The sequence below is a fragment of the Nuphar pumila genome, chromosome 5 (assembly GCF_984573655.1).
Source record: "Nuphar pumila chromosome 5, dmNupPumi1.hap1.1, whole genome shotgun sequence".
Lineage (NCBI taxonomy): Eukaryota > Viridiplantae > Streptophyta > Magnoliopsida > Nymphaeales > Nymphaeaceae > Nuphar > Nuphar pumila.
Window position 1 is genome coordinate 115,038,821 of NC_143253.1, and position 18,714 is coordinate 115,057,534.

The 18,714-nt window shown below is 37.0% G+C and overlaps 1 protein-coding gene across 1 annotated transcript in view; it reads left to right on the plus strand.

Annotated features, from left to right (window-relative positions):
* The window catches only part of LOC149838250 (uncharacterized), a 52,773-nt gene that overhangs the window by 23,285 nt on the left and 10,774 nt on the right, over nt 1–18,714 (plus strand). Inside the window, exons 3-4 of the mRNA XM_090006471.1 lie at nt 1,440–1,640; nt 2,002–2,169. Coding sequence (XP_089862597.1) covers nt 1,440–1,640; nt 2,002–2,169 — 369 coding nt within the window. The remainder of the gene's footprint in view (nt 1–1,439; nt 1,641–2,001; nt 2,170–18,714) is intronic.

The window sequence follows — 18,714 nt, forward strand, 5'->3', positions numbered from 1 at the left end:
GCAGGGGAAAGTGTAAGTCCATCCCTGCACTGGTTTTGATTTTAACCTTCATCCCCCCTCCATTCCCATTTCATGTCCTCCATCCCCAGTCCAAAGTGGGGCAGGATCCTATTTTCCCCATGTCCACTGCCATCCTTACTAAGCGAAGCACAAAATATAAAAAAATAATCTCTTTATTGAACAAATGCTTAAGCACCATGCATTGAAGAATAGAGGGGGAACACACCACTATATATACAACTAAATGAGTAGAGCGGGGACCATTGGGAGCTCCCAATAGAGTTGTTGAGAGCTCCCAACGGTCATATTTATGACCGTTGGGAGTTCCAACAACTATATGTTCAATTTGACCATAGAGCCCCCAATGGCATTTTACAAAAAAAAAAGATAATAAAAATAAAAATAAAAATAAAGAAAAAAATTTGTTTATTACAGTTTTATTATATATTGTGAAAAGACAAAATACCCTTATAGAGCATTTACCTATATAACTAAATATATGTAGATACAGATATACATGGACATGTATACATATATTTTAACATGAGATGCTCCAAAGATATGGTTGTTGGGGGCTCCTCAACGGCTAGAAATCTAACCGTTGGGAGCTCCCAACAACTATAAATATATTATATTGTCAAGGACAATATAACAATGTACAAAAATAAATAAAAAGTCCCCTAATGGGTGACACCTATTACAATGGTCAAAAGACCAAAACACCCCAGGACTGTAATATATATATATATATATATATATATATATATATATATATATATATATATATATATGGGTTAATATTGGCTACTAATGAAGGTACGAAACTAATGAGTAAAAATCATTCTTTTCTTCAAAAAAAATCTATTTTTTTTAGATCAAATGTTACGGATGTGATCTACATGGTTTGTTTATTAGGAAACTTGTTTTGAATCATGTGATTATGACAAGTAATTAGGTTTTTAAGGGGATCAAAAAATCAATGGCCCACAATGTTCCAAAATTTCATAACTCAAAAGATCACATTTTTACATAAAAAAACACGATCCAAGACTTGATCCTTAGCAAACAAAAGATGCTGAACACATCTATGTGGTTAGATTGAGTTGGTACAACTTGCACCTATGATTTCTAGCACCTTCATTAGTAGCCAATATTTACCCTATATATATATATTTTCTAACACCCACCATTATTGTAAAATGAAAAGAAAAAACGTAACTGCCCTCACGCCTAGGCGAGGGCAGGTTAAGCGTTGGCTAGGTGCCTAGTTGGCGCCTAGTCAGCGCCTTTGACTACATAGTGCCCTACTATGTTTTGAAGTAGTGTTGAAAAATAGAGCCCTAGGATTTGTATGTGCAATTTGCCCTTTTATATGTAATGATAAGTGTACAATGTTTTCCATTTCCATGGGTTAATTAACTTGCCTACCTTATTGCCAGATTCTGGAGAAAGGAGAGCTTCAAGTTGCAGGGAAGGAGAGGGAATCTCAACTATCAAGTCAATTTCGAGATATTGCAACCATTGTTATGCAGAAGACAATCAACCCAGAAACACAGCGACCTTATACAATTAGTATGATTGAGCGACTAATGCACGAAATACATTTTGCTGTAGATCCACATAGCAGCTCCAAGAAACAGGTATGTTCTATGTATAGCATTTTCTGCTTCTTAGGAGTTTCTTGTGCTTCCAGAGGTTCTTGGTTATGGTTCCAATGAAGGGAGGCAACTTTTCATCTTAGACTTGGCAATGTCATTGTTGTATTGTCCCTGTGCAAATCCTAGAAGCTTTAATTTGAAAATGCCACCTTGATATTCCATATTCTTGGTTCTGTACACCATTCCAGTTACTATAAGTGAGTCTCATAATCTAGAGTGGAGCAATCAAAATAGTTAAAGATAAAGCGGAAATGAGTTCTTTTAGACAAAGTGTTCAGATCATTTGGTGTTCTATTCCAGTAATGAAAATTGATCATTTGCAATGATATGCTCCCTTTTGAAGGCTCTGGAAGTGATCAGTCAGCTCCAGAAGCAGTTTCCTATAAAGCGTTCTCCCATGCAATTAAGACTCATTGTTCCTGAAAAGTACATGTCTCCATTGATAGAGAAACTTAAAGCTTGGAATGCTTCAATTGTTTTGAAAGAGGGATCTGGGAATCAGCTCTCTGTGGTATGCATAATGTGTAAATTTCTTCCCTTTATTTTTTTGTTCAATACAGAGCTGTGTACTTGATACTATTCCACAAGAAAACCTTGCTTTAGCTTGTTTGCTGCCTGCATGAGAGGACATGCAGGGTATTTTGTGAACATGATCAAACAAGTGTTGAGCATGGTCAAGTGCCACATCTTTGACTTTATTTATGTTTTTTTGTGATCTTTAGACCTTGATCTACTTATTTAATTTCTAAGATCCTTTTATGATTTGTCATTGTCATAGCTTTATGTGTTCCCACTGATCTTGTGTAGAGTCTTGGCTTATGGTTTATAACTTTATATCATGCTTTCATTTTTTTTGCTTAAATAATCAACGATTTTGATGCATCACACACACACATGCACATGTAATGAAGCGGATAAAATCCAATACACATGCAAGAACACACTTTCAATAAAGTAGAATACTTGATTGAATCACCGATCCACCCACACAAGGGTCTAAAGAATTGTTATTGCAGATATTTACTCATGAAAATGAGTTGAGAAACTACAAGGCCTCCAAGGCCTATTTATAATACAAAGCCACATGGGGAGCAGCCCAAAGTAGCTGTTGGGCTGCTCCCAATGGTCATAAATATGACTGTTGGGAGTAGCTCCAACAGCTACTTTGGAGCTGCTCCCAATACTTCAAAAGTTGAAAAAGTAAAAAGTGAAAAACATAAAAAGTAAAAAACAGAAAAAAGAAAAATAGATTGTCAACCCCTAATGGGCTGACAGCTATTACTGTAAAAACGTAAGTTTCCACTAACAAATTTTTGTTTATATTACAAAATATTTCAAAATATGCAAATTAGGCCTAGATCCACATTTCGGATCTAGGACCCATAAAGGGGTAATCAGGTATAAAGGATATCAACCACGATTTAATAATAATAATAATAATAATAAATAAATAAATAAATAAATAAATAAATAAATAAATAAATAAAATTTTAATTTTAAAGTTAATCCGAGGATCCACAGTTGGATCCATTTGGATCCGACTTGTGGATCCATGTCGTTTGGGGTCGGGTTACGGGTCTCGGTTTCGGACCCGAGCTGCGCCCTGTGTAACGAGTTTAAAAAAAAAAAAAGGAGGGGAAACCTGATAAGGGTTGCCCGATAAGTCTGGAGAAAAAGGGGAATAAAGGGGTTAGGGTTATGAGAGAGAACCCTAACGGAATCGCATGGGGAAAAAAGGGGAGGAGGGTTTGAAGCGCAGCTGTCGGCGGGAGGTTCGACCCCGATTTTGCCGGGCTACCCTCTTCAAAAGGAGGAGGTTCTTGAGTCGTTTCCCTCTCTCTCTCTCTCTCTCTCTCTCTCTCTCGATGTGCGCATGCCGGAGGAAGGAGCCCATTACCGGCGAATCTCCGGCCATCCGCAGGCGTGAAGGGCCCCTCGAGCATCTCCTTTCACGGCAGTTGGGAGGAGCGTCACCAGTCTGCACCCCTCTGCGACAGCCGTCTCCGGTCACCGGAAAAACCACCGTAAGAGGTACGGGTCTCCTCTTGTGAAAATGGGTGAGAAATCGAACTCAGGTTCGATTTTGTGGGTTTTGGATGGACTCCCCTGGGGTAGGAAAACCACGAACCCAGCCGACTAAGATTGACTGGGCTTGATGGATACCCCAGTCGACTGGGTCTGATTGGAACCCTAGTCGACTGGGCCTGCTGGAACCTTAGCTGACCCAGTCGGCTGGGTGTAAACAAAAAAAAAATAGAAAATAAGGGGTTAAGATAATAATTTTTGTTATTCGTTGTTATGAATTGATAATGCACACAGGCCCAAACTGGGGTCTTTACCTGGGCTGTTAGGCCCAACCGATAGGGTCAAATGTATAGTTTTTTTTATTATTTATGGTTTACTGACAGTATGGAAACCCCCCAGATGTTCTACATGGTTTTGCTTCAAATATTGTTCAAGATTTTACTTCTCTTGGTTGACATATGTCAAGATGAGATGATCATGTCATGTATCTTCCAAGCATCATATATGTAATGAAATAAGCGGAAGAAGCCAAGAATGCTAAAGCATTCACTATGTCCCACACGGACAAGTGCAACAAGCACAAGAGAGGAAATCCACTAAGGGATATACAAAGGGCTTTATTAAAAGGCTACACACATGAAAAATAATATCACTATTATTGAAGAGGAGCTCTCAAGAGCAATACCACATACATGGGGGGTTCCCCCTATTTATAAGAAAAGGAGACCAAAGGGGCTCCCAATAGAGTCGTTGGGAGCCCCCAACAGTCACATATGTGACCGTTGGGGGCCCCAACGACTCCATTGTGGGGCCCCTTTTCGGTATCCAAAAAATATATATTAAAAAATAAAAATAAAAATAAAAAACAGTAAAATAAGAGAAACAAAATAAGTACCCCTATGGGGTACTTTGTGAAATGACCATAATACCCCTATCGGGTATTATGGTATTATTACATATGTTTTAACACCCCCCCTCAAACTTTACGGGGGAATGACCGAAAGTTTGCCAAGAAGGAACAAGAAGCGAGGAGCAGGCAGGGCTTTGGTAAAGAAATCTGCAAGTTGATATTCTGAAGTGACATATGGTAGTGTAACTGTCCCACGAAGATATTCATCACGTACATAATGACAGTCCATCTCAATATGTTTAGTCCTTTCATGAAAGGTGTGGTTGCTGGCAATATAGATGACACTTTTGTTGTCGCAACAAATCTTCGAAGCACCGGTAATTTCGACTCCCATATCTTGAAGAAGACTTCGAAGCCACACAAGCTCCATTGTAGTGGTTGCCATAGCCCTGTATTCTGCTTCAGTAGAAGACAACGAGACTTTCTGCTGTTTCTTGCACCTCCAAGCAATTAGCGAATCTCCTAGAAAAACACAAAAGCCAGTAGTTGAGATTCGATCATTTGGGTTTCCTCCCCAGTCAGCATCAGTATAAGCCAGTAAGTCTAAGGAAGAGATTGAGGATAGGAATAACCCTTTAGTCAAAGTATTTTTGATGTATCGAATGATCCGGAGCACAACACTCATATGCACAGATGTAGGAGCATGCTGAAATTGACTTGCAGAGTGCACAGCATAAGCAATATCCGGCCTGGTGATAGTCAGATAGGTGAGGGAGCCTATGAGTTGCCTGTAGGGCGTAGGAACATCCAGCAGAACTCCATCCTCCAGTCGTAGTTTAGCATTGATAACCTCGGGAGTCTCCACCTTTTTGTCATCTGAAATCCCAGATTTGGAACATATGTCTGCAGCAAGCTTTATCTGTGACAGTATATACCCTCGAGGAGAGTATGCTACTTCTATACCAAGAAAGTACCTGAGAAAACCCAGATCAAACATATCAAAATTATGTTTTAACATATTTTTAACATTAAGAATACCACTTTCATCATTGCCAGTGATGATCATATCATCAACATAAAGCAAAAGGATAATGATACTATTACCTGCACGTTTAACAAAGAGAGCAGTGTCAGTATAACATGAACGAAATCCCAATTTTAACATGATAGCACTAAATCTATCATACAAAGCCTTAGGGGCTTGTTTAAGACCATATAAAGCTTTTAATAACCGAAGAGTTTGACCTTGGTTAACATTAATTCCCGGCGGAGGGTCCATATATACTTCTTCATTCAACTGACCATTAAGAAAGACATTTTTAACATCTAATTGAAATATAGGCCATTTCTTAGATGATGCTACTGCTATTAGAGTTCTAACACTTGTCATGCGAGCCACGGGGGCAAAAGTCTCCTCATAATCGATGCCATATTCTTATGAATATCCCTTAGCAACTAATCTAGCTTTATAACGTTCTAGGGAACCATCACTTTTTGTTTTGACTTTGTAGACCCATCGACATCCTATAGCTTTTTTATTTGGAGGAAAATGAACTATTTCCCAAGTTTTAGCCTTATTTAAAGCATCTAGTTCAACTTTCATTGCTTCAACCCAATGAGGAATATTTTTTGCTTGATTATAGTGGGAAGGTTCATAGTAGGAATGCAAGGCAATTAGACAAGCTCTATATTTAGGTGAGAGAGTTTCATATGAGACAAACCTATTTGGTGGAATGGATTCTCTAGAAGAACGCCTAAGAGAGGTTTCTTCTAGGGGTTCATTAAGCCGCAAGAATTTTTTTAAAGCACTAATAGGTTGTGCTTCCTCACGCCGAGTGTATACTTGGAGATTGTCACCATTAGTTGGTGATACATCATTATCATGAGTATTTTCTAAAGATTCCGGATGACTCAAAAGATCATCATTTGAGTCTTCTAAAAGATCATTGATAAACATATAATCAATTTCATTTGGTTTTTCCAAAATTTCAAATCCATTTTCATCTTCTAAAAACGTCACATCTTTGGAAACAAATAATTTATTGTTCTTATAGTCAAAGCATCTATAGCCCTTTTGATTTTCACCATATCCTAAAAATACACATTCTATTGCTTTAGGTGACAATTTATCTCTTTTATGCAAAAGAACAAAGCATTTACACCCGAAAATACGAAGACGATTGTAGTCGGGTGTCATATTGAAAAGTTTTTCATAAGGAGAGATATTATTCAATTTTGAAGATGACATCCTATTGATTAAATAGGTGGAGGTCAACACGGCTTCGGCCCAAAAATTTTTAGGAATATTTTTAGAAATGAGTAAGGATCTAGTGGTTTCTAAAATATGTCTATGTTTTCTCTCCGCTAAACCGTTTTGTTGAGGAGTCCTTGGGCAAGATTTTTGATGACAAATGCCATGTTGTTTTAGATATGATTGAAAATCATTTGATAAGTACTCTCCACCCGAATCGGATCTAAGAATGAATATTTGACTTTGAAATTGATTTTGAACTTTTGCATGAAATTCTTTGAAGAAGTTAAAAACTTCCGATTTAGCATTAAGAAAATAAATCCATACGTATCTAGTATAATCATCAATAAACGTAACATAATACGAATAACCACCTTTGGATAAAACCGGAGATGGCCCCCATACATCGGAATGCACCAATTCAAAAGGTCTTGTCACAAAAGTTCTAATAGGAAAAGGAGTAGACTTCATTTTTCCAAAAATGCAATCTTTGCAATTGATATCTTTTTTTTTTACAAAACTTGTTTCCAAAAGGAAAAAGATACATTTTAGAGTAACTTGGATGTCCAAGTCTTTTATGCCAAGTTTCAATATTTTTGTCTTGGACATAAGTACAAAATGAGGTATTTGGAAGTGTTAAGTTATCCATAAAATAAAGGTCTCCCTTCCTATGGCCTTGCCCAATCCGCTTCCCGGACCGGAGATCCTGCACAAAGCACCCTTGGGATGAGAAAGATATTTCACATCCATGGTCGGCTATTTGAGAAACGGAAAAGAGGTTAAGATTTAATTTAGGAACTATTCTAACTTTTGGAACAAAAAAATTTTGAATATTTTTAGAATCAAGAGTTCCAATACCATTTATTTTGAGAAAAGTTCCATCGGCCGTAGAGACACAAGATAATTTTGAATTGGCGTGCACATTGGTTAATGCATTTTCATGAGGAGTCATGTGAAAAGAGGCTCCGGAATCTAAAATCCAAGAGTACGTATCGGGAGGTGATGATGAGGCAATGGCGGCACCGGAGGTGGAAGAAGTGACCTTTAGAATTTGTTGAAGAGCCAAGGAGATTTGCCCAAGAGTATCTTTGAGATCCCCGTTCTTGCCGTCATCTTCTTTGGTGGTGGATTCTTCAACGGAAGCCACCTTTGGCTTGAATGCCCCATTTAGCTTTGGGCAAACGGGTTTAATATGTCCCAGCTCATAACAATGGTGACATATAATCATTTTTCTTCCACCACTCCCTTGTTTGTATGTTTTAACATGATTGCCGGGTTTAGATACGACAAGAACTTCCTCTATGCTTTTACCCATGCTATGCCTAGTCTCTTCTTGAGTAATCTCGGCAATAGCCTCTTCTAAGGGAGGAAACGTGGATCTATGGAGAAGTGAGGATCTCACTTGTTCAAATTCGGGACGAAGCCCAAATAAAAATTGAAACAATCTATCTTGTTCCATTTGTTTTTGTCTTAGAACCACATCCTCCATAGATACCCATTTAGGCTCTAAAAGAGCCAATTCATCCCACAAAGGATTTAGAGCACTATAGTAATCTTGTATGCTCATGTCACCTTGTTTTGTGGTTCTTACTTTTTCTTGCAAGAAATAAGCTCTTGCAAGATCCTTTTGGGTAAACATACCCTTCATAAAAAACCAAGCTTCATTTGCTCGGCGGAATTTTGCAATATTTGCACATACCTTGAGTTCGACATTATTCATAAACCATGCTAGGATTTTTGCATGGTTGCTCTCCCAATCTTCCATTTGATGATTATAATCTTTAATGGCCTTGAGACGAGCATCGCCTTCAAGTGCTTTCTCTTGATCTCCTTCCATCTTTGTGAGCTTAAGTTGGGGTTCCGGAACGGTTCCCATTACATAACCCCAAAGCTTCTTGCCTTTGAGATTATTCTCCATTGCGGATGCCCACATCATGTAATTTTTTCCATTGAGTTTGAATGATAGATCGATCTTGACTTCCATTGCTACATAATGAAGATGTGAGAAAGAAAGGAAGTAGAGAGAGACAAGATTTTACCTTTAGAAGATCGTATGGCTCTGATACCATGTAATGAAATAAGCGGAAGAAGCCAAGAATGCTAAAGCATTCACTATGTCCCACACGGACAAGTGCAACAAGCACAAGAGAGGAAATCCACTAAGGGATATACAAAGGGCCTTATTAAAAGGCTACACACATGAAAAATAATATCACTATTATTGAAGAGGAGCTCTCAAGAGCAATACCACATACATGGGGGGTTCCCCCTATTTATAAGAAAAGGAGACCAAAGGGGCTCTCAATAGAGTCGTTGGGAGCCCCCAACGGTCACATATGTGACCGTTGGGGGCCCCAACGACTCCATTGTGGGGCCCCAACGACTCCATTGTGGGGCCCCTTTTCGGTATCCAAAAAATACATATTAAAAAATAAAAAGAAAAATAAAAAACAGTAAAATAAGAGAAACAAAATAAGTACCCCTATGGGGTACTTTGTGAAATGACCATAATACCTCTATCGGGTATTATGGTATTATTACATATGTTTTAACAATATCGTGCTTCCTGTAATAAGTATGATATTCCTTAAATGCATCCCTGGGGGGGGTGTGACCAAAGGTCTTTGTGATGCTGGTTACCTTTACAAAACGCATTGTCTGTTTTGGGATATAAGATTTCTTGAATGACCATTTGAATCCTCTGTTGTCTGAACACTCTATGTGCCAAACCCTTATAAGAGACCCGTGTCATCTGCAGGGAATTTAAAGCAATGGAATAGCCAATACAAAGCTAGAGTTGACAGTCTTACCATTGACCATTAGCTTAGGTTAAATGTCTGTTAATTTGAATTAAGTGACTACTGCTTTCAAATGATAAAGTTACATACCCTTCTCATTTCCTCCGTGGATGTAAGTAGTTTTTTTTTTACTCCAAAGGCAATATAGAAAATTTAAAGAGGAGCCTACAGACCCACTCGGCTGGACTGGGTAGTAGGCCTAGTCGACTGGGCTGAGCTGTATAAAATATATATATATATATATATATATATTCTCATCTACTTATGCCTTGTAATGATGTTCAATTTTGACAGCTTACGCAGGCCCAGATCGGGCCTGAGCATAGGCTGACAGGCCCAGCCGGGTGGTCAGTTGGGTATAGAGAAAAAAAAAATATATCTGTTCAAAGATTGTGGGATGATATAAATTTAACTGCCAACATTAATGCATGTGAGTATGTTTTGACATGGATACGTGTGTATGGATGTACGAAATGCACATGACAAAAATGCATGGGAGGTGGGAAATTACATGCTTATGATTGACCTTGTTTTGTATGGGTACACATGCATTTGGCACAATAGTTTGATGTTATATAACACATCACTTTGGTTTTGTTGTGTGATGCATCGATGGCCTAATGGATCATCACCGGCCTGGAGAGCCGTGAACTTGGTTGTGTTCTTATGTGTTTAATTGCATCACTTTAACCACACAAGTTGGTAGGACACACTACTACACTGTTCCCGTTGTCCTCACGGGCTGGATTCCCGTAAGGGAGGATGCGAGTTTTCACTTTACTTTTGCATATGGTGTTGCAAACTTAAAGAATCGACTTCAATAAAAATATAAGAAATAAGAACCGTGTAACTTATGTTCTGGGATCTTCCATCTGGAGAATGAAGATCTTAGAAATCCGGTTTTGGGGAGACTGTGAGGATACAAAAAACTCTGTGTGCTTCAATTTGGTCCTCTGAACCCGATATTGAGGTTCCTTCTCCTGGCCACGGTTTTAGGGAGAGTCCGCCACTTTACCTGGGGGTGGTGTGTTTGTCACAACTGTGATTGTTATGGTACCAAGGAAGTGACACTTGTGGGCGTTGGGTGTCCCTTGTGTCCCCGACATTAGATGTGGAGGTCTAATGTTCCAAAGGTGATTCGGTCGAGGGCTAAGTTGGAACCCAGTAATAAAATACAAATTGTGTGCTAAGCTACCCTGTGAACCTAACTTGACCTCGGGGATTTTACCTGTTTGGTGTATCCGCGGGCGATGCAAATTAAAAAGAGGAACTTAAATTGTATGCATTTAATAAGGCATGCATATGAAAACATGAACTTAAATGAAAGAAAATAAGGTGTTCATACATTACACATATATCATGCATAACCTTGCTATGCATTAGATCATGCATAATTTGCTTCTCTTCACTAATATATGTTGTTGGATGGGTGATGGTTACTCTTTAATGTATGTGGAATACCCTGCTTACTCAAAGTGAATACCTGTTATTGATTAAAGTTTTTGCATACTTAAAAGATGTTGCATGAATGCTTAAGTTGGATTGAGTAAATGTAATAATTACTTTTTCTCAAGGAGAATTGCATAAAATTGTACTTGTGTTCTTTATGCTCATTTATTTTCATTAGAGGGATCTGTACACAGAATCCTTCAGATTTCTGACCCCTCCTTTTTATGGTTTTTCACAAGAGCAGGAACTCAGTGAAGCGACTGTTGTCTTGGGCAAGTCACGGGTGTCACGCACTTGCTGGATAAATCACAGAGGGACATCATGACTCTATTTTTGTTTCCCTTTTGGTTCATTTAATTATTATTGCACTCTGAATAATTCATTTATGCAAGTGTCTCTAGACATATTTATCAGTATTTCAATAAATGAATAATGGTTTGTTTTGGTATGGAAGATAAGTGTAAGCTCTATTGTGGTGTGTGGTTATCCAGCGGTGAGTGAAACTGTAAAGACCCCAGGTCTCTGGGAATATTTTCACATCTAGAAAATTTTTTTGTCCGCATTTTCGAGGGGCATGAGTTGGGGTCGTTACAATTACAGTGAAAATATCGAAATACCCTTGATGGGTATTTTGGTTTATATATATATATATATATATATATATATATATATATATATATATATATCTTAACCCCCCCCTCAAACTCATGGTAGAAGCGCCGAGAGCAGTGTTGTGAAAAGCGTTGAGGCGTAGCGAGGCGCTCCACCAAAAACCGAGGCGAGGCGTAAAGCGTAATCCTCAATTTTTTTTTGAAAACTTAAAAAATATTATAAAAAATATCTAAAAATATAAATAAATAAATGCTTTATTGATTAAATAACAATCAATAAGAAATAGAAAATCTCAAATAAGTACTAAAAATATGAGATTAACATATAAAAGTAACTAAAAACTGATTACATAACTGAAAAATATGAGATTATTCTAAAAGATATGAGATTAACATATAAAAGTAACTAAAAAAATGATTACATAACTGGAAAACATATGAGATTAACCAACAAAAGATAAAACATACTAAGAAACCGATTATATAACTGGAAAATATATGAGATTAACCAACAAAAGTTAAAATATATGAGATTATTCTAAAAAATGAGATTAACATATAAAAGTAACTAAAAAACTTATTACATAACTAGAAAATATATGAGATTAACAAAAAAAAGTTAAAATATACTAAGAAACTGATTACATAATTGAAATAACTGGAAAATATATGAGATTAACCTATAAAAGTTAAAATATATGAGATTATTCTAAAAACTATGAGATTAACATATAAAAGTAACTAAAAACTGATTACATAACTGGAAAATATATGAGATTAACCAACAAAAGTTAAAATATACTAAGAAACTGATTACATAACTAAAATAACTGGAAAATATATGAGATTAACCTACAAAAGTTAAAATATATGAGATTATTCTAAAAAACATGAGATTAACATATAAAAGTAACTAAAAATCTGATTACATAACTGAAAAATATATGAGATTAACCAATAAAAGTTAAAATATATTAAGAAACTAATTACATAACTGAAATAACTGAAAAATATATGAGATTAACCAACAAAAGTTAAAATATACTAAAAAACTGATTACATAACTGAAATAACTAGAAAATATATGAGATTAACCTACAAAACTCTTATTGATTATCTCGGAAGTATTGTTGTAAAAAAAAAATTCTTTTTTGCGCCTCGGGCTTGCGCCTTGAGGCACAAAGGGCCGCGCCTCAAGGCGAGGTGCGCCTTTTGCGCCTCAAGGCGCGTTTTTGATAACACTGGCCGAGAGTTTGCCAAGTAGGAAGTGGAATTTGGATGACGGTAGCGCTTTGGTGAAGAAATCCGCGAGTTGGTATTCTGATGGAACATAAGGCAATGTCATAGTCTTCCGCAAGAACTCTTCACGAACGTAGTGGTAATCCATCTTAATGTGTTTCGTTCTTTCATAAAATGTATGATTGCTTGCAATGTATACAACGCTCTTGTTGTCACAACATAATTTTGAAGCTATGTCACAGGGATTCGGCTAGCAGGGTGCCACACTTGCCTCGACGCAACTCGACGTGTGTGCGGCACCGGGTGCGGTCAACCCGACCTTGGGTGCGTTGACCGCACCCATGGTCATTTTGGTCCATTTTTTTTTAAAATTTTGTCCTATGAAATGGGTTGTGGAATTTTAAAAAAAAATTCTTGGGGGGTGACCATGAGATCAGGGGGCCGTCGGAGGAGGGCGAATTGAAGGTGGGAATCGATGAAGGAAGGGTCGCAGGTGAGGGCGTCCCATTGCTTGCAGACGCACCTCAAACTCATTAGTGATTTGGCGGGCAACCTCTTCAAGATGTCCACGATGATCTCGTGGGGAAGCTCTCTGGTTGGTCTTGCTTCCAATTCCTCGCTGCAGCCCATTGTTCTTAGCGACACACACGGAGAGAGAGAGAGAGAGAGAGAGAGAGAGAGAGAGAGAGAGAGAGAGAGAGAGAGAGAGAGAGAGAGATTTCCAGTTTTCGACCATATTGACATGTTTAAAACGGGAAAATATCGCAAATATTTTTTTCGTGAGATTTTATAGAGTTTTATTATTGTTGCATTTTTTTCGGGAAAATTTTGGCTAACATTAATTAAGTCAAATTTTAAAATATAAAAGGAGAAATTGAAAAAAATAAGTAAATACCATTAAAGGTTTTAGTTCAAAACTCTAATTAAAATTAATTAAGTTCCACTTTCCAAAGCTTCATTTTTGGAACACTTTTTCCTAAAGCAACAAACCAATCATCCTAAAGCAACAATTAATTCGCCTAGAAAGATGTGTGATATTTAATGGATCTTTACTAATTAATTATGATTTCGAAAAACGGTTAGCTGCATGCATTTTTTGCAACGTTTCTCATTAAAGGGAAATATCACGATATAATGATATAGACGCTTTTATTACGATATTTCAAAAAATCGTGCCATATGGCCATTTTTAAGTTTCGAACATTTTGTTAAAAGATTCCCATCGGTACATGTTTGGAACTTTGGAGTAATGTCCCAATTTTCAGGATTTTAAATTGTTTATTATTAGACAGTGTGAAAATTATCACGATATTGTTGAAACTGTCGTGAAAATTATCTGCCATTTTTAGGAGTGTCAACCATTTGGAACCTGGTTCGGACCCAGGTCGGTCCAAACCCATACCTGACTTTGAGGTACTAATACTGGGTCCGAACAGGTTTGTTACAAGGAAAACCATGCATGTGTCTTATAAGAATTATGTGAACCAAACTTGGTCCATACTCGATAAAATAATATTTTTTAATCTTTTTTGCATTGAAAAAACCGCGGGTTTTAATTGGAGCTCGAGTCAGACTTGCGTCTGGTAAGAAATGTTGCAAACCATACCTGGTGTCATATACTAATCAGACTCTTTGGTCTGACCCAAATTTTAGTTGGACCTCTTTCTTTATTACCAAACCCAAACCCAATGGGGTCTTTTACGGGTAGGGTCCGGGTCAAACTCAATCCATTGACAGCCCTAACAGTTTTAGACGTACAAAATGACCTGATATTTTACATAATACTTTTCAACTATGATTTTACCATTAGGGGTGTCAATGGGTTGGGTTTGGTTCGAACCTTGGTTGTACTAGACTTGGAACTGCTTTTTGGGTATGGTATCGGGTCCAGACCCGGGTCTAATCAGGTCCATTATAAGAAAAATCATACTTGGACCCGATAAGAACTACATGAATCAGAACCGGACTATATACCCAGTAAAACCATATTTTTTATAATTTTTAGATTGAAAAATTGTGGGTCTTAATTAGAACTCGGGTCTGGTATAAAATTTCACAAACTATACATGGGACAATGTATTAATCGGGCCTTCGGGTCCGGACCCAGGTCTTAATCTGATCTTATTATTTACCACCATACCTGGACCCACGCTGGGGGGAACCCCCGGACCCCCCTTATATATATATATTTTACATTTTTGCCCCTGCCGCACCCCCGCACCCGGGTTTTTTGGAAGTGCCGAATCCCCTCACCTGCACCCACACCCATGTGACATAGTTTTGAAGGTTATGCATTTTGAACCCCCAAGTCTTCGAGAAGTTGTCTCAGCCAAACTAACTCAGACGTAGTGTATGTTAAATCATATGTATTAATATATATATATATATATATTAACACTATAATACCTGATAGGGATATTATAATCTTTTCACAGTTGTTTTATTCTTTTCTTTATTTTCTGTTTTTCCTTTTTTTTTATTTCATGCCAAATAGGGGCCCCACAATAGAGTCGTTGGGCCCCTCGACGGTCACAAATGTGACTGTTGGGGGCTCCCAACGACTCTTTGGGAGCCCCCCTTTTGGTCTCCTTTTTTGAACCCTTAGTGTGTGTATAAATAGGGGTGAAACCCCTTGTATTTTTTAGTGAAGCCTTTGTGCTCTCTTTCAATAAAAGAGATTTTATATTTTTAGTTTGTGATTCTCTTAAGGCTTGCGTATGTATTGTCCCATAGTGGACTTGGCTATTATTTCCTTCATGTATTTGTCCATTGTTGGACATTGTGAATGCTTGTAGCATTCTTTATCTTTCCACATACTTCATTACATGGTATCAAAGCCATTCGGTTCATAGAAGCAAAGGCGTGATATTCAGCTTTTTACTCATTGTCTTTATTTCTCACACACTTTGGTGGCATCATGGAATCCAAAATCGATCTATCCTTCAAGCTCAATGGAAAGAACTACATGATGTGGGCATAGACAATGGAAAACAACCTCAAAGGTAAGAAACTTTGGGGTTATGTAATGGGTTCTATTCCAGAACCTCAATTAGAGCTCACCAAGATTGAAGGAGACCAAAAAAAGGCTCTTGAGGGAGATGCTCGCCTCAAAGACATTGAAGGCCATCAAGGGAAAGTTGAAGATTGGGAAAACAATCACGCCAAGATTCTTGCTTGGTTCATGAACAATGTTGAACTTAAGGTATGTGCAAATATGGCTAAATTCCGCCGAGCCAACGAGGCTTGGTTCTTATACTAAAAAAGACCTTGCAAGAGCATATTTTTTGCAAGAAAAGATTAGAACCACCAAACAAGGTGATTCGAGTATACAAGATTACTATAGTGCATTAAATCCACTATGGGATGAGTTGGCTCTTTTAGAGCCCAAATGGGTTGCTATATAAGATGTTAAACTAAGACAAAAACAAATGGAACAAGATCGATTATTTCAATTTTTGTTTGGGATACGCTCCGAATTTGAGCAAGTGAGGTCATCACTTCTCCATAAGTTTATTTTTTCTCCAATAGGAGATGCCATGGCCGAAATCACACAAGAGGAAACTAGGCTTAGCATGAGTAAGAATATTGATGAAGTGCTTGCCGTATCCAAACCTGGCAACAATGTCAAAACCTATAAACCACTCCACTTTGGAAAACAAGGAAACTATAGTGGAAGAAAAAAGATGATTGTATGTCATCATTGTTATGAGCCAGTTCACATTAAACCCGCTTGCCCAAAGCTAAATGGAACATTCAAGCCTAAGGTGGCTTCCCTTGAAGAATCCACCATCAAAGAAGATGAAGGCAAGAGCGGCGACCTCAAAGAAACTCTTGGTCAAATCTCTATGGCTCTACAAAAATTCTTAAAGCCAATTCCTCCACATCGGGTGTGACCATTGTATCTACTTCGTCTCCCGGTACGTATTCTTGGATCTTAGACTTCGGAGCATCTTTTCATATGACCCCACATGAGAATGCATTAACCGATGTATTTACCAATTTAAAAAGTTCATGTATTTCCACGACCGATGGGACCTTTTTAAAAATCACAAGTATTGGAACACTTAACTCTAAAAATTCTCAAAATCTTTTTGTTCCAAAAGTTAGAGTTCCAAAACTAAATTTAAATCTTTTTTCAGTTTCTCAAATCGCCGACCATGGATGTGAAATATCTTTCTCATCTAATGGATGCTTTGTGCAGGATCTCCAGTCCGGGAAGCGGATTGGGCAAGACCATAGGAAGGGAGACCTCTACTATATGGATCATCTAAACCTTCTTATAAAATCTTTTTGTACTTATGTCCAAGATAAAAGCATTGAAACTTGGCATAAAATACTTAACATCCAAGTTATTCAAAAATGTATTTTTTTCATTTGTAAACCAATTTTGTAAGGAAAAAGACATTAATTGCAAAGATTGCATTTTTTGAAAAATGAAGTCTATTCTATTTTCAACTAGAGCATTTCTTTCTACAAGACCTTTTGAATTGGTGCACTCGGATGTTTGGGGTCCATCTCCGGTCATGTCTAAAGGTGGTTACTCTTAATATGTCACTTTCATAGATGACTTCACTAGATATATTTGGATTTATTTTCTTAGTCATAAATCAGAAGTATTTTCCTTCTTTAAAGAGTTTCATATGAAAATTCAAAATCAATTTCAAAGCAATATATCCATTCTTAAATCCGATTTCGGTGGAGAATATTTATCTACCAAATTTCAAAATTATTTAAAACTAAATGAAATTTGTCATAAAAAATTATGCCCTAGAACTCCACAGCAAAATGGACTAGCAGAAAGAAAATATAAGCATATTATTGAAACCGCTAAAACATTGCTTATCTCTAAAAATATTTCAATTTTTTTTTTGGCCGAAGTTATCCTAACCTCAGCATATTTAATCAATAGAATGCCTTCTTCTAAACTAAAGAATGTCTCTCCATATGAAAAGCTTTTCAATTTTTCTCCAGACTTTAATCGCCTTCACATCTTTGGTTGTAAATTGTAAATGCTTTGTCCTCTTACATAAGAGAGATAAGTTACCCCCAAAGGCAATTGAATGTGTCTTTTTAGGCTACAGTGAAAATAAAAAAGGCTATAGGTGTTTTGATTTAAAAAATAACAAACTATATGTTTCAAAAGATGTAACCTTTTTGGAAGATGAGAATGGATTTGAAAAACTAGATAAACAAAATGAGATTGACATGTTTTTGCATGACCTTATAGATGATATATGTGATGATTCTATGAATCATCTTGAAAATATAGAAGATACTTGTGATTTATCCAATATTGATATATCACCATATAATAGTGATATCAGTTATGAAAATATTAATGTTTATACCCGAAGAGAACAAGAAAGGCCTATTAGTGCCTTGAAGAAGTTTTCTCAACTTACCGAATCTTTGGAAGAAACCCCTGTTAGGAGATCTTCTAGAGAATCAATTCCACCCAATAGGTTTGTGTCATATGATTCCCTTACACCTAATTATCGGGCTTGTCTGATAACACTACATTCATATTATGAACCTGCTCATTATAATTAAGCCAAAACTATACCACATTGGATTGAAGCCATAAAGATAGAATTAGATGTCTTGAAAAAGGCTAATACTTGAGAAATAGTCAAACTACCTTCACATAAAAAACTATTGGATGCCAATGGGTCTTTAAGGTTAAAATCAAAAGCGATGGATCCTTAGAAAGATATAAAGCTAGATTAGTGACTAATGGATATTCACAAGAATATGAAATTGACTACGAAGAAACATTCACTTCTGTAGCAAGAATGACAAGTGTTAGAACCTTAATAGTTGTCGCATCAACCAA